Below are 23562 nucleotides of genomic sequence, written 5' to 3'. Positions count from 1 at the left end.
GCCATTTTCGGGGCTGTTTTTGGGCAGCAAGTTGCTGCCCATTTCGGGCAGCTTGGGCTGCCCGAGGGGCTGCTCGAAACGGGCAGCTAGGGCAGCCCAAGGGGCTGCCCGAACAGCCCCACATTTTTAAATAAAAAAAAAATTTTTGTTCGCCGGAATGTTGGCCGGAATCCGGCGACGGAGCTCCGGCGACGGCGATGACGGCTAGGGTTTCCAAAAGTGTTTTGGAATATCAAAGTGTCATGGACCTTGAGTTGTTGGGCCATTGGATGGCTAACATGTTTGTGAATTTTAAATGGGCCAAAAATGTTTTTGGTGAAAAATAAGTTTTTTGGGCCCTTAAGTTTAAAATTACATAAGTTGCAAATATTTTCTCATGAAATAAATAATTTAAGTTGGACTTTAATTATTTATAGTAAATGGTGATTTACAATAAATTCGGTTATAAATAAATTAATTTGAAAGTAGACAAATGTGTTTGTATACTTTGTTAATTTAGTTTATAATCGTGGCGGTTAGTGATTGGATCAAGATATATAATATTGGATCAATTAATTATTGTGATAATTAATTGATGGTGTATGATATGTGATATTATGCATGAAGGATGATCAAAAGCCCAAGCCCAATTTGCTAGGTGTATGCTAGGATATTTTGTGTTGAATGATTGTAATAATTATCAGTTTATAAAGTGGGCTTGGTTTATGGCCCGTTCCCACCCCATGAGATGTATCCCTATTTGCCATGGATATTTATTTGTAAATATTAGTATAGTGGATGATCAAGATTGGAAGATGGTGGCCATGATGATTATGAAGATCGAAGACATGTAAATATTGGAAGCTAATGTAATAGTTGCATTTGCATCCCGTGCATTTACCCTAGGATTAGACCTAGGCCCGTGTTTAGCTCACACGGTCCATTAGTATTGGAGCGATTGATCATCCTTATTTGTTTACTGTTTATAATATATGCATGATATGTTATAAATAATGAGTATGTGCGTTATTATTATGATAATAACAAAGTTGAATGAATCCGGCAAACATACGATCAAACATGGCGAGCTTTTAAATAAAATTAATGATGAGACCTTTCAAAATTAAAACCCTCATTTTGAATAAGATTCAAAATTAATATCAAGTCCGAAAAGGGGAATTATAAATTTGGTTATAATTTCCTTGTCTTCCATCGACAATGGGTGCATGATGAACGCTACCCGTACTCGGGGCTCGGCTCATATTATTGGGGGGGCCCTTAGTGCCGGAAAGCTGTGACATTCATTGACATGGTGATGTGAACTACGTGGAACTCCCATGACTTCGGCTCAGATAATTGAGGGAACTCATGGCGACCGTCCATTAAGGTTCAACATCGATGGGTAAGGCTTGACACGTAAAGATGAACGACGTCTATAATGGGTCCTAATCAAACGTGAGACAAAATTTTACGTTAAGGGTTGCATTGTGATGCAATTGGGAAACTACTTTTAGGAATTGTGATTGGCTGTATAATCGGGATCATAATTCGCTAATTGGACCTTACGTACCTACTGAGGAAAGGAGTTTCCCGTTTTCACTAGAGGGTAGTGAAAGATGTCAAAACAGTGGGAGTAAATATTTATAAAGTTAAAGTCCATACTTTATATCTTACCAAATATTTTAAAATAGTCATCAACATTTATCTGTTTTTACTTTCAGTACAAATTGACAATGTCTTCGATTCGCAATCCGATATCCGTAATACTCGACAAACACATATTAACTGGACCTAATTACCTCACTTGGCTAAGAAACCTGAAAATCGTCTTGAATTCGGAAAGGGTAGCATATACACTGACTGAGTCGCCCCTTGTTGAGGCTCCGACTGACTGCACTCCTGAGGAATTGCAGGCTTACAAGGAATGGTGTGACCATGACTTGATAGCCAGGTGTTATATGCTGACTTCTATGAATGATGAGCTGCAGAGGCGTTTTGAGGGTGCAAAGAATGCTGCTGACATTCATAAGCATCTCAAAGAGCTCTTTGGTGAGCAGACTCGGCCTCTTAGGCATGCTACCGTCAAGGAGCTGATCACTATGCGCATGCGAGATGGGGCCTCGGTCCATGAGCATGGCCTAAAGTTGATTGAGCTCGTGGATAAGCTCGTTAGCATGGATATGATCTTTCCTTTGGAGTTGACCACCGACGTGTTGCTGTTATCGCTGCCTAGCTCATTTGATCCTTTTGTGGTGAACTTCAACATGAACAAGCTAGAGCCGACCCTTGAGGAGTTGGTGAATATGCTTGTTACGTTTGAATCCACCATCAAGAAAGAGAAGTTGGTTCTTTATGTGGGTTCTTCATCTGGTACGAAGATTGATCCACATGGGAATGGAAAGAAGCGTTCTTTCCAACGTCCCAAGAATAACGTGCCCTTGTTGAGGCAATCTCCGAATCCCGTTGTGGCAGCCACACCAATTAAGGCTGACAAGACTGCTGCTGAATGTCATCACTGCAAGAAGCCTGGACATTGGAGGCGAAATTGCAAGGAATATCTGGCCCATAAGTGTTCTTGAAACGGTATGTTCTAAATTAAAGTAAACATTTCAATTAACTCTACTTCTTGGGTATTAGATACCGGTTGTGACTCACATCTCTGTAATGGGTTACAGGTGATGGGAAGAAGTAGAATGCTTAAGGAAGGTGTGACCTTCTAGAGGATGAGAAATGGAGCAAGAGTTGCTGCCAAGGCTATTGAAGATGTTTACTTATTATTGAACAATAGTTTAAGTTAATTTTATGAGATTTTTTGTTTGTACCTAATTTTGAAAAAACATTGTTTCTATTTCTATGCCGATAAAAATGGATATTCTTGTTTATTTTGCAAAGGTGTTTGCAACATTTACATGAATGAATGTTTGATTGGTACTGGTAAACTTGAAAACGATCTCTATAACTTAAATTAAAAGATATTCTACTAAATGTCCATTCAAAGGCATACACCATATGAGATATGGATGGGTAAGTCTCCTAAGTATTATTACCTTAGAATATGGGGGTGCCCTGCTTATGAAGCAGGTAGTGGGAGATAAATTGGATAATCGATCCATTTTATGCTACTTTGTGGGATATCCAACGAATTCGATTGGATACTACTTCTATCATCCCCAAGAAACAAAAGTGTTTGTTTCTAGGAATGCGACCATTTTGGAAAAGGAATTTCTATTGGATAAAAAAAAGGGAGATGATAGAACTCGAAGAGGTTCGAGAGACACCCACAATTGAAGAACCCGCACCCGAAGAGCCAAGTGAGGAGATACAAGCTCTTAAAAGATCCGAGAAAGTCTCGAGACCACCTATGAGGTATGGTCAGCTTCTTGAAGAGGGCCATGATGAGCCTAACCATGGATGTGATCCAAGGACCTTCAAGGAAGCGTTATCTGATGCCGATTCATCCAAATGACTTGATGCTATGGAATCTGAGATGAATTCCATGCATTCGAACCAAGTGTGGGATCTTATAGATCTACCTGAGGGAAGGGTTCCCATAGGGACTTGGGACGGATGGGAAGGTATTGACCTTCAAGGCGCGATTGGTGGCAAAAGGATATACTCAAAGACAAGGAGTTGACTTTGAGGAAACCTTTTCCCAGTCGCAATGTTCAAGACCATAAGGAATTTGCTAGCCATAACTGCATGGTATGACTATAAGATATGGCAGATGGATGTCAAGACAGACTTTCTTAATGGGGATTTTAAGAAAGTTATTTACATGTCTAAACCTGGAGGGTTTACATCTATCGGAAGTGAGCATATGGTATGCAAACTTCAGAGATCTATTTATGATCTAAAGCAGGCATCTAGGAGTTGGAACCTCAGATTCGATAATACAATCAAATAGTTTGATTTACTAAGAATCCTGAGGAACCCTATATGTATAAGAGGGTCAGTGGGAGTGTTGCGACATTCCTGGTGTTGTATATTGATGACATTCTACTCATTGAGAATGATGTAGGAATGTTGCAATCAACTAATATATGGTTAGCGAGTAAGTTCTCGATGCACGACTTGGGTGAAGCATCTTTTGTATTGTGAATACAGATCTATTGAGATAGATCGAGAAGATTGCTTGGTCTCACCCAGTCCACATACATTGATACCATCGTGAAGCCAGTTCTCGATGGATGAGTCCAAGGGAGGACATCTACCAATGTGTCATGGCGTGTCCCTATCCAAGTCTGTCTCCCAAGACTGATGCAGAGATAGTGGCGATGACTCGCATTCCGTATGCTTCGGCTATTGGTAGCATCATGTATGGGATGATATCTACACGTCTTGACGTGGCTTTCGCACTAAGTGTAGTGAGTAGATATCAATCGAACCCTGGTCTTCCACACTGGAAAGCTGTGAAAGACATCCTCAAGTAGTTGAGAAGGACCAATAAATTGTTCTTGGTCTATGGGGTGGAGAACTAAAATTGGAAGGCTATACCGACTCTAGCTTCCAAAGCGATATCGATGACTCGAAGTCAACCTCTGGTTTTGTATTCATGCTCTATGGTGCTGCTGTCTCTTGGAAGAGTTCCAAGCAAGACAATACTGCGGATTCCAGCACAGAGGCCGAATACATTGCTGCATCAGATGCAACAAGGGAGGCTGTTTGGATATGGAATTTCGTCTAAGAGTTGGACGTCATTCCTAATGGAGTTGCTCCTGTCCCGGTGTTGTGTGACAACACGGGAGCTATAGCTCAAGCAAAGGAGCCTAGGTCTCATCAGAAATCCAAACTAGTATTGAGAAAGTACCACATCCTCGGAGAGATTGTGGAAAGTAGAGAAGTGTATTTTGACATAGTCGGCTCCGCAGATAATGTTGTTGATCCACTAGCTAAGCCTTTACCTGGACCATTATTCGACAAGCATCACGAATCAATGGATTTAAAGAATATGGGTAGTTGGCTCTAGTGCAAGTGGGAGATTGTTAGAGTAGGTGCCCGTCGAGCCAAGTGTTGGCCGAGTGTTCACAATGAAACTCTATGTATAAGCAATCTTTATTTTAATAATATTTGAAATTATTGTTTTGGAAAATCTTTATCTGTATACCCATGCTAGTTGCATAGATAAAGCCCTTGAATATACAAATAGTAGAAAGAATATGAGATGCTCATATGATGAGTATCATGAAACTCATATTTGTAATACTGTATATTCTAAACGGTTCCTAGTCGATTCAGCCGCCACTAAGAAGGATATAGGCCGCTAGAGTTCGAGACTAGTATCTGCGATGTGAGTACCATGTTTCATTGGTAGGGGACATTGTGATGTCCGAACATGCAGATAGGTGCTCCTTGTAGAGTGCACTGAACAACCCTCCATAAAAGGACTTTCCAAGTGGTTCTCACTTATCGAGTGGAAATGTCCTAGTTTATGGTTGTACAGAATTAGTCCTTATGACCCGGGACAACATTGAGACTCTATGTGCTAGAATTACACTTTGACTTGTTTACCGACTCTAATGGGGTCATCAGGTGGCAAGGTTGGGTGTTCTATCGAAACACATAGGAGTCGATGCATTGTAGTCGGGGATTCACCGCTTACCTTCGGGTATTGATATCCTATGTGTTATCATGTGTATGTAGGTTGAGATCTCTGGCCAGAGTATGGTGGTAATTATGAAAGGGGTTTCATAGATTACACCATCGATGCAACTACGACATGACACATAGTATCGATTCATTAACAACTCTCGATAAACCAATGGTTGTCGAATCGGTCGGGATATATGAGTTGAAGGGACCGTACTGTACGCTAACCATAATAGAATGGTTCTTGCAGGCACTATCATTTGATACCTAGGGAATCATGTAAGCGATGCTGCTAGGCGTTTAACATGATTGGTTGGGTACTATTAGACTTGAGTTCTGACGTTCTTATTATCAAGGTATTGATAAATAAGAATGGAGCAATTGAGGTATGCTCATATAAGGACATGTTTAGTCCGAATCACATAGAGATGTGAACCCACGGCTAGTTGTATCAATGAACCATTGAGGGCCACACAAGTACTAGCTTTCTAGATCCCGTTGAGAAGTAAAAATAGTTCAATGTGTTGAACGGCTTATAAAGGAGTTTATAAGCGTAATGAAAAATTAGAAGTATGACTTCTATAAAGGAGAAACTAGTTCAATGTGTTGAACAACTTATAAATGAGTTTATAAGTGTAAAGAAAAATAGAAGTATGACTTCTATGAGAGAAATGTAAATTTTGATTTATGGAAGTGTTCCTAAATTAAAATTTGGCCAAGTGAATAATGTATTTGAAAATTGTGATTTTCATAGACATTATTATGGACTAAATTAAATTAATTCAAGTGTTGAATTAATTAAACACTAGTGGACCTAGTAGAGTCCAAATAATTAAATTAATTCAAGTGTTGAATTAATTAAATTATATTGAGTCTTGTAGAGCTCAATTTAAATTAATTATTTAACTAGTGGGACTTGTGTAAATTCAAGTAATGTTTAATTAGTCTCAAATATGTTTGAGATAATTAAATTTAGTCCATGGTTTTTATTTTGATAAAAACCATATAATATACATGCATGGGAGGTGAAAGGTTGGGAGACTAATTTTTGAGTTTTCAAGGCATGGCATGCAACTTTTTGGAACAACTTTTCCCACAACCAAAAAAAAATGTCTCTCCTTCTCTCCTTGGATGAATAGTGCCGAAAATACTATTCATTTTTTCTCTCACATTCTTCTTTCTTCAAGGGTTGAAGAAACAATCTCTTTCTCTCCAAGTTTTCTCTCATTTTCTTCTTCAAGTGTTGAAGAATGAAAAATACTTCTCTTTGAAAAATCCTCCTATTTTTTTAGTGCAAAATTTGAGGGGATCTAACTAGTTGGTGGTGGGCCTAATTTTTGGAGTAAGGAGGAAGCTTGTAGATTGTCATCCTTTTCAAGAGCCAAGTTGTTTACAACTTGGTTGGTGCCATCATCAACCTCAAGAGGTTGATAGGTAACGATTTTCTTACATCCTATGTATTACATAGTTGTGTTTTTGTATTTGCTACATGAAATGCATGGTGGCCGAAATTTTTCCTTAAAATTAGATTTTTTTGTGCTTCCGTTGCGCTTCCGGTCACCGTAACCGATCCTCTTTCATGTCGTCAATAAACACTATGACGAACTGATCAAGGTAGGGCTGAAATACTCGATTCATGAGGTCCATGAAAATTGCTGGAGCATTCGTCAATCCAAATGGCATTACTAAGAACTCATAATGCCCATACCTAGTTCTGAAGGCCGTCTTGTGAACATCTGCATCTTTCAACTTCAGCTGGTGATACCCTGATCGAAGATCTATCTTAGAGAACATTGTGGCTCCCTGCAACTGATCAAACAAGTCTTCGATTCTAGGAAGTGGATACTTGTTCTTGATCGTTACCTTGTTCAACTCACGGTAATCGATGCACAGCCTCATGCTCCATCCTTCTTCTTTACAAAGAGTACGGGTGCGCCCCACGATGAGAAACTAGGGCGGATACATTCTTTGTCGAGAAGCTCCTGAATCTGCTGCTTGAGTTCTAACATTTCAGCTAGAGCTAATCGATACGGTGCCTAAGAGATTGGCAATGTGACTGGCATGAGATCAATAGCAAACTCCACCTCTCTCTCGGTTGGAAGACCTGAAACATCGTCTGGGAAGACATCAAGGAATTCACTGACCACTGGCACGTCGGGTAAAGATGGAGAGGGCACATTAGGCGCCGAAATAATACTGGCCAAGAAGGCCTGACACCCCATGGAAATCAACCTCCTCGCCTGCATGCACGAAATCATGCGAGGGAAGCTTCTCCATCTGTCTGGCTCAAATAAAAACTGTTCTATGCCCAGCGGCCTAACCAATACTGATCTTTTCTGGAAGTCAATCAGAACCCTGTTCTTTGTCAGCCAGTCCTTTCCCAAAATAATGTCGAACTCTGGCAACGGCAGTAGAATCAAATCCGCATATACTAGATGGCCCTGCAATTCTAGATCAATGTCTCTGATCACGCTTGTCACTAACAGTTCTTCTCCGGATGGGACTGTCACCGAAAAATTCATATCTAGACCAATGGACTTGATGTCCAGATGATTAGCAAAAGTCTCTGAGATAAAGGAGTGAGTGACTCCTGAATCTATCAGTGCCGTTGTGACTAATCTCTTAATGAAAATATTCCCTGAGATACATTAGCACAACAAACTAACTTATATCCCAAAAATTCTACCACAAACCTCATGCAACAAAAGACACCCACAATTCCAACTAAAACAATAGAATTCACAATTAAAATTAAACATGAAAGGCAAAGAAATCAATACTGTACCGAATTAAATATATTACCAGTCAAAAGGGTAGTGTCTGGATTCGCCTCTTGGGCATGCATGGCGAAAAATCTCCCTTGGATTGGTTGCTTCCACTGCGGGCACTCCTTCAACATATGGTCACTAGCTCCACATTTGAAGTACTTGCCTGATCCATATAAGCATTGCCCTGGATGCTGGAAGTTGCACTTAGGACACACTGGGAAAATAACAGGCTGACGTGCCCCTTGCTGCTGAGTTGGACCCTTGCCCTTTGGCGGTCCCTGATATGGTTTCTTCCCTGGCGGCCCTCTGGAACGACCTCTTAAACTGGGGCCTCTGATGCTGCTGCTGTGGGTGTTGAGGTGGTGCCTGATAGGGCCTCTTGCCCTGCCTGTCTGCCTCAATGTCCCGTTGGTCTTGTTCTGCCGCCAAAGCCCTAGATACGGCGACAACATAAGAAGTGGGGCCAGCTACCCTCACATCACGGCGCAAGATCTGCCGCGAACCATCCATAAAATGCCTCAGCTTTGCCTGGGCATCATTCGAAATCAGGGGTACAAAGTAACACCCCCTCTCAAACCTCCTCACAAACTCTGCGACACTGTTGTCCCCCTGCATCAGTGTCATAAACTCCCTGGTCAGGCGGGAACGTACTTCCTCAGTGAAGTAATTGGCGAAAAAAACTTCCTTGAATTCTGTCCATGACAAAGTCTGCAAATTGATCGCCACTGACGCACTCTCCCACCATAGCCTGGCGTCCCTTGACAGAAGGAACGTAGCACACCTGACCCTATCAGCATCGGTCAGTTCCATAAAGTCAAAGATCACCTCGATGGACTTGATTCATCCCTCAGCTATCATCGGGTCAGTGGTACCCGAAAACTCCTTTGGTCTCATCCTCCTAAACCCAACATGCATGAATATGACATAAATACATAAGATGCACGAGATTCGAACTTAAACAAGAACATGCGGAAATCATGGCTCAATGCATACTACATAGCATAAATATTTGAAACTTTAAAACTTACAGACTTGAGGTGTGACTTCGTTAGCTTCTTGCGGCTGGCGGTAGGCGTAAACCTTTACAAGAACACCGCTCTGATACCAACTGTAACGTACCGTACTTTTTACTACTTAAAATTTGCGGAAAAAATTAAAATTTTCTTAAACATAAAATAACCTTCAAAGTTTGCCATAAAATATCTCAACCAAGTCCCCCATAAGACATGGTCGTTCAAGATAACTACAATAAAATTTGCTCACAAAAGGTTTGCTCAAAGTATTTCCATCAAAATATGAAATCAGAGTAATTTAACTTTTGCATAAAACTTAAACATGGCGGTCCTCGGGTTTAGCCTCCCGCTCAGTCCAAGCCTGCCCCTTGGTCGCCACCTCCTGTCTCCTCATCAACATACTCACCTGCATCGATCAAGTCTAGTGAGCCTAAAGACTCAATACGTATAAACCGGAATAACGAGTATTACGTAATAAAACCACATGCAACTTTAAAATAGAGCGTACATACTAAAACTTGAACTTGCATAACGTAAATTGAACATACGTACATACATAGACGTGCCATAACTTAAAAGCTTTCATAAACATGCTTGCATAACTGAACGTACTTAAACATACATGACTTTAATTTGCGTAGAGGCATGTTTTAAAGCAAGTAACCCATAACATAATAAATGCCTGATCAGACAAACCACAGTACTGGGCTGACAGGGACGTAGCCACTGCCACATACATGAGATCCCCGTTCATAATTTAACGGGCTGGTTGGTCCCCGTTCATAATTTAACGCTTTCAACCTCGATCTAACTCGTTCGTAATTTAATCGGGCGGATTGGTCCCCGTTCATACTTTAACGCTTTCCAATCCTAACATAATTTGGTCACAAGACATTTAGCATACCTCCAAAAAATTAAAATATTTTCTTTGCACGTCATCATACTTACTTGGCGTTGAGGAATTCGTTGGACTTCGACTGGGGCCGTTGCTGCAACATGCTAACATGAGCTCAAAAGTTTAACTTGCGTGACTTAGACATAATCATCATGCCTATACCTAAGCTCAATCGCTTACTTAGGACATGATAAAATTCCCATGACTCAACCATGCAAATCAATGCACTAAACCAAGACATCAAACCTCAAAGCATACATCAATATTTTTCCCAAAATAAGCAGTACACGGACCCCGTGCCTGGGTCCGTGTAAGGGTCCGTATACATACTGTAAAATGTGTCGTGAAGAAAAAGAAGGGCATGGACCCCGGGTTCGTGTCAAGATCCGTGTACACTCGGTTTCTTGGAACTAAGGAGGAAACAAAGGCACGGACCCCGTGTCAGGGTCCGTGTAGGGGTCCGGCTAGCCACTGTATGACGAAACCTGCGTGAAAACTTAACATGACATTTCTTTCTTCCAACCAACCCAAAAGGACTAAGAATCGACACCCCGAGACACCTCCTAGGACACTATAGCACCGAATCAAACCTTTAAAAATACTCCAATACGACTACGCATCGCAAACAATGCAACAAACACAACAATTGACGAACAAACCCATCATAGAACTTTTAATGCATAGAAGTGCCTACCAACACGAAACGACAACCCAAAAATCATTCCAACGCCACGCTAAAAATACTTAGACGCAGCAACGATCACCCGTCGATCCCCAACGAAGCCTGCAACGATTAAACTTCAAGAACGCATCAATATCATAATTTACTGAAAACGCAGTTTGAGGAGTCTCACGAAAAACACCGTAACTCACTCAATTTTTATCCAAATCACTCGAATTCTATATCAAATCGAAGGTATCAAAAAGTTCTACATCTTTCACGTTGAAAGTTTTCTTAGATTCTCGACTTAAAAATCGCATTAATCTAAAATACTGTAAAAAACGGGATTTTAGATCTAAAAACTATTGCAAGACGCATTGATGAATTTTCTGCTCAAACTACTACACATCACACATGGATTTTACACATAAAAATAACGCAACACATACTATGACATGATCGATGCAAAAAAGAGAGATTATACGTGCCTTTTGATGATAAACTTTACCGTAACGACGATACCGATGCGGGAACGGAGCGAGGCTTGATCCGGGACGACTTGCGGCTCGAATTTCTTGCATTAAAATCAACAAAAATTTGCTGGAAAGATTGAAGCGAGGGGGCGGCTGTTGCTCTTGTGCCAAGAACCCTAAAATTTTTCTTTTAAAATGATGGAAGGGGGATAAGGGAGATGTGTGTGTGTGTTATACGTGTAAGTGTGTGTAAATAAGGGTGTGTGCGTGTGTTAGGCTAATAATTAGGGACTAAAATTTTGGCTTAATTCTACCATTAAGGTGCTAATTAAAAGTTACTCAATTAACACATTAAATAAAATACTATCCCTACTAATCCTTTAATAAAAGTCCCCCAATTTAAGTAAAATCCACACTAATTTTACAAACTTTACTACTTAGCAAAATAAGGTACACCATGCTAACTTTAAAATTCTAAAATCCCTAGATAAATAAATAAGGCTTGTAAAAATACTAAAGCTTAGTAAATCCTTTTAAACGCCCCAAACTCAACTTAAAAATAAAATACCACATTTTAAATTGCCAAAATCGTCGTCGGTCTTTTCCACAATCCCGCCTCGAATGATCGCCTGAAACATGAAACTAGAAATATATTTTAACGTGCATCACAATAAACATGAATAATTTAAAATAATACATTTAAATAAATTATGCATGGCTAAGAAAATCATTTTAAATTAAATAACTGATTTAACAAATAAATAATGCATGGGTTTTACGTGTACGAATTTTGGGCTCTACAACAAGTATCGACAGAGTTGATTTCATTGCTGCAAACCGAGACTTGACTTGTCTCTTGATGGTTACTCATATATTCTGTAATGCCCAAGATTTTATGTTGTGTTAAATTACGATTATAGATTTTTAATCGAGACAATTATGAAAGGGCTAACAGAGACAAAAAATGAGATCGCGTGTGGAAATTGATGTGCGAGGACAGTAGCATCGGCGCAAATGCGCGACCGGATGCGCGTACATGCGCCAAAAAGGCAGAAGACCTCGCGCATATGCGCGAAAGATGTCGCGCATATGCGCGAGCCTGTGCAGTTGAGTACCAGTAGGCCTCGCGCATATGCGCCAGTAATGTCGCGCATATGCACAAGTTGCCGAGATCGAGACCAGTAGGTCTCGCGCATATGCGCCAGAAATGTCGCGCATATGCGCGAAACATGCAGAATGAAGAAGCGACATTTGGCTGTTTCATGTACGTGGGTTTATATATATATATACATGCAAAAATCCCTTCAGAATTTAAGGGAAAAGGAACGAGAGCTTCCGAGAGGAATTTCATCCAAATTTGAATTGTGAGAAATCCGCCGTTAGATTTTAATTCCGACTTCGGTACTGTGTTCCTATCAACGCAGGCTACAACTGGACGTAAGTTTTACTACGTTTTGACATGTTTTGAAATTATGATGTTGTTAGAATTGAATACATGTCATATATGTTGTTCTTGACATGTTAGACAGCGTAGAATCGAAGTCAGATTAAGAAACGGACTGATTATAGAATTGTTATGAATTTCAGAATGAAATTGACTGAGATGTGATGTCAGATTTGTACAGTGGTTGATTTTAAGTTATTGGTATTAGTATATACTGGTTTGGTATCACTGGTATCGCAAGATTGTACCATTGTACTGACAGAGTTTGATTAAACAGAGATGTTGTGAATTGATTAGAATATTGATACAGTATATTGATATTGTCATTGCCAGATTAAACAGTGACAGACTGTGAATCGAGACTTCGATTGTATCAGAGCGACATCGAGAAAGGTATAAATAAATGTTGATTCGGGATTGCACAACACGAGTTAGGTTTGACTTGAGTTTCCCTAAATCACATACTTTATTTTATTGCATTGATATTTGCAGATTATCAGATTGATATGTTATTGTATTGACTTAGAACAGAGTCAGAGTCCGAGTCTAGGGCAGATCAGCCTAGCTAGGGCAGAACCGCCGAGTCTTTCTCAGAACCGATAAGACTCTAGACTTACGGTGTATCGAAGAGCCTTAGATGTAGATCGACGTCTATCTCAGACACTCGATACAGAATACCAAAGTTTAAATTAGATTGGGATCCCTAGATTTGAGATAAGATAAGAGTAGATCACGAGTCATTGATTCATGTAGTCAGATTAGATACATGTTTTGATGTTTGTTTATGCTTTTATATATGTTTTATATGATTGTATTTAATACATTGTTTTACTGGGATATTTATATCTCACCGGAGTTATCCGGCTGTTGTCTTGTTTGTATGTGTGCATGACAACAGGTGGGACATGTACAGGGTCACAGAGGTGAAGACAGACCGAGATTAGAGTGGTGATACCGGACTTGGACTAGAGCTAGGGTTAAACACTTGATAGTAGTTGTTGAACCTGAGTATGTATGATTGTATATTTTATCAGATTTATACTTTTATACTGATATGTATAGGAGTTTGATTCCATTACCTTCCGCATTTAAAAAAAAAATTTAGACCCTGATTATTATAATTAATTTAGTCCCAATAACGATTAAGAACATGATTAGCGTCCGGGTCCCCACAACAGGTGGTATCAGAGCGATAGATCCTTTAGACTAAGATAGAAGAGGCTAGTGAGCGGGGTAGATTGAGGTTTTCTTTCCTGCTTTTGAATGCTAGCATGTCTTACTGCTTTATTACATGTTACTTGTTTATCTGATGTAATATAGTAATATGTTTTATTGAGATTGGATCAGTACTGATTCTAGATCAGCAGTAAGATGATTAGAGGAGAATTGAAACAAAATTGTTGTATCTGTTATTAATTTATTTGATTATTAGATATGCCTCCGAGACGAGTACCAGAACAGGGAAGTACATCAAATCCTCCAATGGATGTCACCCCGACTCCAATGGAAACGTTACTGAAACGATTTCAATCATTTCATCCGCCGACCTGGAAAGGCACAGAGAACGCTGTGGAATGCGAGAGTTGGCTCGATGATATAGAGATGTTGTTCGAATCCTTGGAGTATACAGATGAGAAGAGGGTGAAATTGATTGGACACCAGTTACACGATGTTGCCAAGGACTGGTGGATTACGAGGAAGAGAGCCATGGAGCATAGAGGTACGAATATTACCTGGAATATATTTAGAACTGAATTTTATCAACGATTCTTTCCAGTGTCGTACCGGAACGACAAGGGGGCGGAGTTTGCCAATCTAAAGCAAGGACAGATGAACATAGAAGAGTACGTGTCAAAGTTCTCCTCCTTGCTGAAATTTGCTCCACATGTGGCTGACAGCGAAGAAGCTACTGCTGACCAGTTCATCAATGGCCTGAACCCCGATATTTTCACATTGGTGAACACAGGGCGACCGGATAATTTTACTGACGCCCTGAACAGAGCCAAGGGAGCAGAAGCCGGTCTGATGAGACAGAAAGGGGCTTCATTTGTGCCTCCAGCACCGAGACCACAGCAACCACCTCCCAGATTTGAGGGTGGCAGCAGCAGTGGAGGGAAGAAAGAATTTTTGAAAGCCAGGGGAAAGCAATTCAAGAAACCTGGCAGCAGTTCTTCCAGCTCCGGTGGTTCCAGACAGAGCCAGAGTTACACTGGAGTTTATTGCAAGATTTGCGGAGGAAGACATGCTACGGAGCAATGCCAGGGAGTGACTGGTAGTTGTAACTTCTGTAAACAGCCGGGACACTTTGCTAAAGTGTGTCCCCAGAGAGGTTCCCAAAGATCTCAGGGGGCCGAGTCATCAGGATCAGCAGCACAGACTGAGAGACTGATCAGCTGATGTTCATATGTTCCAGCCAGCGCCAGCTCAGTCACGGCAGAGGCCAGGAGGAAGCCAGACCGTTGGTCAGCCTCCTAGACAGCAGGCCAGAGTCTTCGCTTTGACAGAGGAGCAGGCCCAGGAAGCACCAGATGACGTTATAGCAGGTAACTGTTCTTTATGTGGTTACCCTGCTTACGTATTAATTGATACTGGTGCTTCACACACATTTATTTCTGAACGATTTGCATTGAGTCATGCATTGCCTGTAGAGTCTTTAGCTACTGTAGTATCTGTATCTTCGCCTTTGGGGATAGGTTTGATATCTGTAAATTCTGTTAAGCGTTGTGTACTACAGTATCACAGGCATGAAATTGAATTAGATTGCATCGTACTTGGATTGTCTGACTTTGATTGTATTGTCGGTATTGACATGCTAACCAAGTACAGAGCGACTATTGATTGTTTCCACAAGATAGTGAGATTTAGACCAGATATGGCTGAAGAGTGGAAATTTTACGGTAAGGGTTCTAGATCGAGAATTCCTTTAGTATCCGTATTATCTATGACTCGATTGTTACAGAAAGGAGTAGAAGGATTCCTTGTATATTCAGTAGATTTACTGAAGTCGAGTCCAGCATTGGCAGATCTGCCAGTGGTACGTGAGTTTGCTGACGTCTTCCCAGATAAGATCCCGGGATTACCTCCAGTTAGAGAGATAGAATTCATCATTGAACTGATGCCAGGTACAGTACCGATTTCGAGAGCTCCGTACAGAATGGCACCAGTTGAAATAAAAGAATTGAAAGACCAGCTTGAAGATTTACTGGCCAAGGGGTACATCAGACCGAGTGTTTCTCCTTGGGGTGCTCCAGTTCTATTCGTAAGAAAGAAAGATGGTTCGATGAGACTTTGCATCGATTATAGGCAACTGAACAAGGCAACGGTAAAGAATAAATATCCTTTGCCTCGTATTGATGATTTATTCGATCAGTTGCAGGGTTCTTCAGTATATTCCAAGATTGATTTAAGATCGGGATATCATCAGCTGAGAGTCAGAGATTCTGATATCTCAAAGACGGCATTTAGAACCAGGTATGGACACTATGAATTTATTGTCATGCCGTTTGGTCTGACGAATGCTCCAGCTGTATTCATGGGATTGATGAACCGTATATTCCAGAAATATCTCGATGATTTTGTGATTATTTTCATCGATGATATATTGATTTATTCAAAGAATATGAGTGCGTATGCTGAGCATCTAAGAACGGTATTGCGAATTTTAAGAGCTGAGAAATTATATGCTAAACTGTCGAAATATGAGTTTTGGCTAAGACAGGTAGTATTTCTGGATCATATTATATCTGGAGATGGTATATCTGTTGATCCCAGTAAAGTGGAAGCCGTGATTTCTTGGCCAAGACCGACATCAGTGCCTGAAATTCGCAGTTTCATGGGTTTAGCAGGATATTACCGTCGTTTCATTAAAGATTTCTCGAGTATAGCTAAACCAATTACTCAGCTGACTCAGAAGAATGCTCCATTTGTTTGGTCTGAAGAGTGTGAGACAAGTTTTCTGGAGTTAAAGAAGAGGTTGACCAGTGCACCGGTGTTGACTATTCCATCCGGTACTGGTGATTTTGTTGTTTATTGTGACGCTTCTCACAGAGGATTGAGATGTGTGCTGATGCAACGAGGGCATGTTATCGCTTATGCCTCAAGACAGCTTAAACCACATAAGACCCGTTATCTAATTCATGACTTAGAATTGGCAGCCATTGTCTTTGCATTAAAGATATGGCGACATTATCTTTATGGGGAGAAGTTTGAGATATATTCTGATCATAAGAGTTTGAAATATCTGTTTTCCCAATCTGAATTGAAGAGGCAACGAAGATGGCTTGATTTGCTTAAAGATTTTTATTGTGAAATCAAATATTATCCAGGAAAGTCTAATGCAGCAGCTGATGCACTGAGTCGAAAGGTATGTTCTTTATCCTTATCGATGATTGGTGCTTCAAATTTGATAGAAGACTGCTGTTTGTCTGGATTAGAATTTTAAACAGATTATAAACCGTTGAAACTTTATACGGTACAAGTAGAACCAGAGCTGATTATGAGAATTAAGGCAGCTCAGCGAAGTGATCAGAATGTACAGAAATCAGTATCGATGGTTAGAACAGGACATCGATCAGAATATCAGGTACGTGATAACGTCTTGTATGTGAATAATCGTCTAGTTGTGCCGAATGTTTCAGATTTGAGACGACAGATATTGTCAGAAGCGCACAACAGTCGATTCAGTATTCATCCTGGTGGCAGAAAGATGTACAATGATTTGAAAAGACAGTTCTGGTGGAAACAAATGAAGACTGACATTGCCGAGTTTGTCTCCAAATGTCTGAATTGCCAGCAGGTGAAAGCAGAAAGAAATAAACCAGGAGGTTTATTACAGAGCTTGTCCATTCCTGAATGGAAATGGGATCATATTTCCATGGACTTTGTGACGCAGTTGCCGCGTTCCTCCCGAGATTGTGATGCGATTTGGGTCGTGATTGACAGATTGACCAAATCTGCATGTTTTATTCCGTACAAGATGACGTACAGATTTGACCAGATGGCAGAGATAGATGTCAGAGAAGTGGTCAGATTACACGGGGTGCCGAAGTCTATCGTATCAGATCGTGATCCTCGATTTACTTCGCACTTCTGGCAGAGTTTGCAGCAGGCTCTCGGTACGAAATTACATCTGAGTACCGCATATCATCCACAGACCGACGGACAGTCAGAGCGGACTATCCAGACACTGGAGGATATGCTGAGAGCAGTAGTGCTAGATTTCAGCACTAATTGGCAAGATGCATTGCCTCTTTGTGAGTTTTCGTACAACAACAGCTATCAGACGAGTATTGAGATGGCACCATTCAAAGCGTTGTACGGAAAGAAGTGTCGATCCCCTCTCTATTGGGATGATATCTCTGAAGTGCCTGAAATTGGACCAGATATGATCAGAGATATGACAGAAAAAGTGAAGCTAATTCGAAAGAAAATGAAGGCAGCACAAGATAGACAGGCCAAATATGCCAATGTTTGACGTAGACCGTTGGTGTTTGACGTAGGAGACCGAGTATTTTTGAAAATTTCACCTTTCAGAGGAGTTGTCAGATTTGGCAAAAAAAGGAAACTGTCTCCACGATACATTGGGCCTTATGAGATTCTCGAAAAGATAGGAGATCGTGCCTATCGACTAGCCCTACCGCCTTCATTATCTGGGATACATGATGTCTTTCATGTATCATTATTAAGGAAGTACCTTCCTGATGCTTCACATGCTATTCAACCAGACGAGGCCGAACTGATGAGACGTTGAGCTATGTTGAAAAACCGATTCAGAATTATTGATCGTAAAGAAAAACAGCTCAGAACGAAGACTATTCCACTTGTAAAAGTTCAATGGACTCGTCATGGTGTTGAAGAAGCAACCTGGGAAACTGAATCAGATATGAGACAAGATTCCCAGAGTTATTTCGATGATGTAAATTTCTTATACAGTTTTGTATATATACTCCTTATTGATACGAATGAAATGTTTGTGATTTCGAGGACGAAATCGTATCTTAGGGGGGGAGAAATGTAATGTCCAAGATTTTATAGTCGTGTTAAATTACTATTATAGATTTTTAATCGAGACAATTATGAAAGGGCTAACAGAGACACAAAATGAGATCGCGTGTGAAAATTGATGTGCGAGGACAGTAGCATCGGCGCACATGCGCGACCGGATGCGCGCACATGCGCCAAAAAGGCAGAAGACCTCGCGCATATGCGCGAAAGATGTCGCGCATTTGCGCGAGCCTGTGCAGTTGAGTACTAGTAGGCCTCGCGCATATGCGCCAGTAATGTCGCGCATATGCGCGAGTTGCCGAGATCGAGACCAGTAGGTCTCGCGCATATGCGCCAGAAATGTCGCGCATATGCGCGAGACATGCATAATGAAGAAGCGACATTTGGCTGTTTCATGTAAGTGGGTTTATATATATATATATATATATATATATATATATATATATATATATATATATATATACATGCAAAAATCCCTTCAGAATTTAAGGGAAAAGGAACGAGAGCTTCCGAGAGGAATTTCATCCAAATTTGAATTGTGAGAAATCCGTCCGTTAGATTTTAATTCCGACTTCGGTACTGTGTTCCTATCAACGCAGGATACAACTGGACGTAAGTTTTACTACGTTTTGACATGTTTTGAAATTATGATGTTGTTAGAATTGAATACATGTCATATATGTTGTTCTTGACATGTTAGACATCGTAGAATCGAAGTCAGATTAAGAAACGGACTGATTATAGAATTGTTATGAATTTCAGAATGAAATTGACTGAGATGTGATGTCAGATTTGTACAGTGATTGATTTTAAGTTATTGGTATTAGTATATACTGGTGTGGTATCACTGGTATCGCAAGATTGTACCATTGTACTGACAGAATTTGATAAAACAGAGATGTTGTGAATTGATTAGAATATTGATACAGTATATTGATATTGTCATTGCCAGATTAAACAGTGACAGACTGTGAATCGAGACTTCGATTGTATCAGAGTGACATCAAGAAAGGTATAAATAAATGTTGATTCGGGATTGCACAACTCGAGTTAGGTTTGACTTGAGTTTCCCTAAATCACATACTTTATTTTATTGCATTGATATTTGCAGATTATCAGATTGATATGTTATTGTATTGACTTAGAACAGAGTCAGAGTCCGAGTCTAGGGCAGATCAGCCTAGCTAGGGCAGAACCGCCGAGTCTTTCTCAGAACCGATAAGACTCTAGACTTACGGTGTATCGAAGAGCCTTAGATGTAGATCGACGTCTATCTCAGACACTTGATACAGAATACCAAAGTCTAAATTAGATTGGGATCCCTAGATTTGAGATAAGATAAGAGTAGATCACGAGTCATTGATTCATGTAGTCAGATTAGATACATGTTTTGATGTTTGTTTATGCTTTTATATATGTTTTATATGATTGCATTTAATACATTGTTTATACTGGGATATTTATATCTCACCGGAGTTATCCGGCTGTTGTCTTATTTGTATGTGTGCATGACAACAGGTGGGACAGGTACAGGGTCACAGAGGTGAAGACAGACCGAGATTAGAGTGGTGATACCGGACTTGGACTAGACCTAGGGTTAAACACTTGATAGTAGTTGTTGAATCTGAGTATGTATGATTGTATATTTTATCAGATTTATATTTTTATACTGATATGTATAGGAGTTTGATTCCATTACCTTCCGCATTTAAAAAAAAAATTTAGACCCTGATTATTATAATTGATTTAGTCCCAATAACGATTAAGAACATGATTAGAGTCCGGGTCCCCACATATTCTCTCCAATGATAGAGACGACTTGTTCCAAGCTTAAATCAAAAGATTCAATATTATGTACTCTTTAAACAGCTTTTGATTATCGGCTTGTACACTCTAATTCTCAATTTTTAGCTCGGAATTCTCTGATTTTAGACTGTTTGTTTCACCTCTTTGTTCCCAAAAAAGCTTAGTTTTTTTTCCTTTAACAGATTGTTATTCTCATCTTTAATTTCATCAAATGATTGAGAGAGTATCTTGTCTTCTTTAACCATTTCATATAATTCTTCAGTTAAATCATTGCACGTGAATTCACCAGAGTCAAAGTTAAATACACCACAGATTTCTTCTTGTTCAGCATCAAACATCATATAATCAACTTCATCATCTCACTGCTATCATATGAGCTTTTTGTTTCAAATGATTCAGAGTCCGATTCGCCAATTTGCTATTTCCTTACTCTGCAACTAGAACTTTCTGATCTCTTTCCTTTCTGAAGGATTTCTTCTCCTCCATGTGCTTATTTTTCTTGTCTTGGATTCTCTTTTCTTTGTCATATGTTCCATTCTCATTTTTCTTTGGTTTAATACAATTGGCAATGAAGTGCCTTGTGTTTCCACAGTTGAAGCAGGAATTATAGTTTTCTTTGAGATTTTATTGTAATGTTGCATTCGGTCATAGTTGTCAAACTTCCCTTGGTTCTTTCTCATAAACTTTACGAATTTCTTCACAAATAGTGACATGCATCATTGTTAACTGTTCGGTAGACTCTTTTGATGATGATGTTTATACAGTGGTTGTAGCTAAGGCTTTAGTCACTTTGGAGTTGATTCTTCACTTGTTATGGTTTTCAAGCTCAAATTCATAAGCCTTCATGGTTTAAAGATCAAATTCATTAGCTTTCAAGTGATATCAGAGCAGTTGTATCTCGTCTCATAATATTTCTACTCAAACTGTTTATCATGGCATCTTTCAATAAAATTCCTATGTTTTCGAGAGAAGACTTCGATGATTGGAAAACAGGATACAGACTCACTTAGCTTCACAAGATGATGACATGTGGTATGTCATCACTGAAGGTCCGATGAAAATATTGAAAGCCAACACAGCAGTTGAAACCACCGATGGGGCACCTCATAGAATTGAAAAGCCCAGAGATGAATGGACTGCTGAGGATAAAAGAAAATCAAATTTGGACAATGTGGCAAAGGATATACTGTACAAAACACTGTATAAAGTAACTTTCAGCAAAATCAAAATGTGTAAGACAGCTAAAGAGATTTGGGAAAAATTGATCTAGCTTTGTGAAGGAAATGAACAAACCAAAGAGAATAAACTTTCTGTTGCTGTTCAGAAGTTTTACAACATCAAGATGAGAGCTGGAGAATCGATGCATGAGTATGATGAAAGAGTCAGTTGTATCATCAATGAGCTAAATGCATTTGGAAAAGTGTATACCAACAAAGAAGTTGTATTAAAAGTGATCAGAGGTCTTCCCAGGGAGTGGGACGTTAAGACCATGGCAATGAGGGAGTCCAAGGATCTAAACAATGTTGAGCTTCATTACCTATTCACTGATCTGAAGGCCTATGAGTTTGAGCTGCAAACTCGAGAAAGAGAACCTTCCACTCCAGCAGCCACAACTGCCTTAGCTGCTATCAGAACAGAACCATTTGGTTCAGTCGAGAAGGTTGCTGATCAACTGAGCAATGATGCTATGTAATTGTTCATAAAAAAATTTGGAAGGTTTATGATGAAAAATTAAGGGAAATTCCAGAAGCATTATCAGAGAAACAATTCTAAAGAAGAATCAAATGCTTGTTACAACTGTGGCAAACCTGGTCACTTCATTGCTGACTGTCCCAAACCTAAGAAAGACAATCAAGGCTCGACTGAAAGAAGGAAGAAGTCATATGAGCACAAAAGGAGACCCAAGGATGATAAGAAGTCTTCCAAGAAGAAGCATGAGGTGCTCTTAGCTGAAGAAAGTAAATCTAAATGGGCAGAAACTGACAGCAAAGAGTCAGAGCCAGAAACCTCATGCAGTTCCAGTGATGGTGAAGAGGAAGTGAAGTGTTTAATGGCTGGTGATTCAGAAGCGGAGTCAAGCAGTCAATAGGTATTTGACTTCAGCTCAACTGATTTCACTAGAGAAGAACTCATTTCAACTCTTCATGACATGGTTAATGAGTACCACATGCTTGCTTTATCTTTTGAAAAGGCCATAGCAAAGCAAACTGATCCCATAGACAATAAAACTAAAACTGATGAATCTGTTGATGTGTTGAGTCTAAAAGGGGAGATTGCTGAGCTCAATGCTGAAAGAAGCATGAATCAGTCAATGATTCAGAAGTTGATGCTTGAGAATTCAAAGCAAACTGAGCTTATTCAGGCTTGGAACAAATCATCTGCTGCATTAACTGAAATATAGAACTCACAGAAATCAGTTACTGATAAAACTGGTTTAGGGTTCAGTAACCAAGATTAAATGTCTTCCAATGATACTCGACCAAAACTAAATATGGATAAAGGGAATACATTCACTTTGTCAAATCAGTTGTGGTACAAGAACAAACTGAGACAAGTAAACTGGTTGAACAGCCTACTGAAAGTACGAACAAGACTAGAAGATATGGTATTGGTTATAGCTCAAAAGTTTTAACTAACTCACGCAGCCAGTCGTCAAAAATATTCAGCAGGAATTATTCAAATGGCTACTACAATTACTATAACAACAAGCCAGTTCAAAAAAGATATCGGCTGAACAATCAGCTGAACAAAGCTAAATCACATGTTGTCTCATCTGCACACTACACACCAAGCACACACAAATCGAGAAAGACCATCTGGAATACAGCAACTAGACAGTCAGTCAGACTAATCCAAGTCTAGGTTCCTAAAGAACTAATCAGTTTTGGACCCAAATAGAAATGAGTACCAAAATTATATCTTTTGTGTGATTGC

General features: G+C 39.8%; 1 protein-coding gene across 1 annotated transcript in view; it reads right to left on the bottom strand.

Annotated features, from left to right (window-relative positions):
* Positions 1 to 9143, bottom strand: part of LOC140817998 (uncharacterized) — a 30308-nt gene extending 21165 nt beyond the window's left edge. The window contains exons 1-5 of the mRNA XM_073177794.1: positions 8985 to 9143; positions 8561 to 8942; positions 8368 to 8496; positions 7710 to 8203; positions 7529 to 7601 (exon numbers count right to left, since the gene is read on the bottom strand). Of these exons, the coding sequence (XP_073033895.1) occupies positions 7529 to 7601; positions 7710 to 8203; positions 8368 to 8496; positions 8561 to 8942; positions 8985 to 9143 (1237 nt within the window). The remainder of the gene's footprint in view (positions 1 to 7528; positions 7602 to 7709; positions 8204 to 8367; positions 8497 to 8560; positions 8943 to 8984) is intronic.
* Between the last annotated feature and the right edge of the window lie 14419 nt (positions 9144 to 23562).

The sequence above is a fragment of the Primulina eburnea genome, chromosome 17 (genome assembly GCF_022965805.1).
Source record: "Primulina eburnea isolate SZY01 chromosome 17, ASM2296580v1, whole genome shotgun sequence".
Lineage (NCBI taxonomy): Eukaryota > Viridiplantae > Streptophyta > Magnoliopsida > Lamiales > Gesneriaceae > Primulina > Primulina eburnea.
This window is presented reverse-complemented; position numbering and strand designations above follow the sequence as displayed.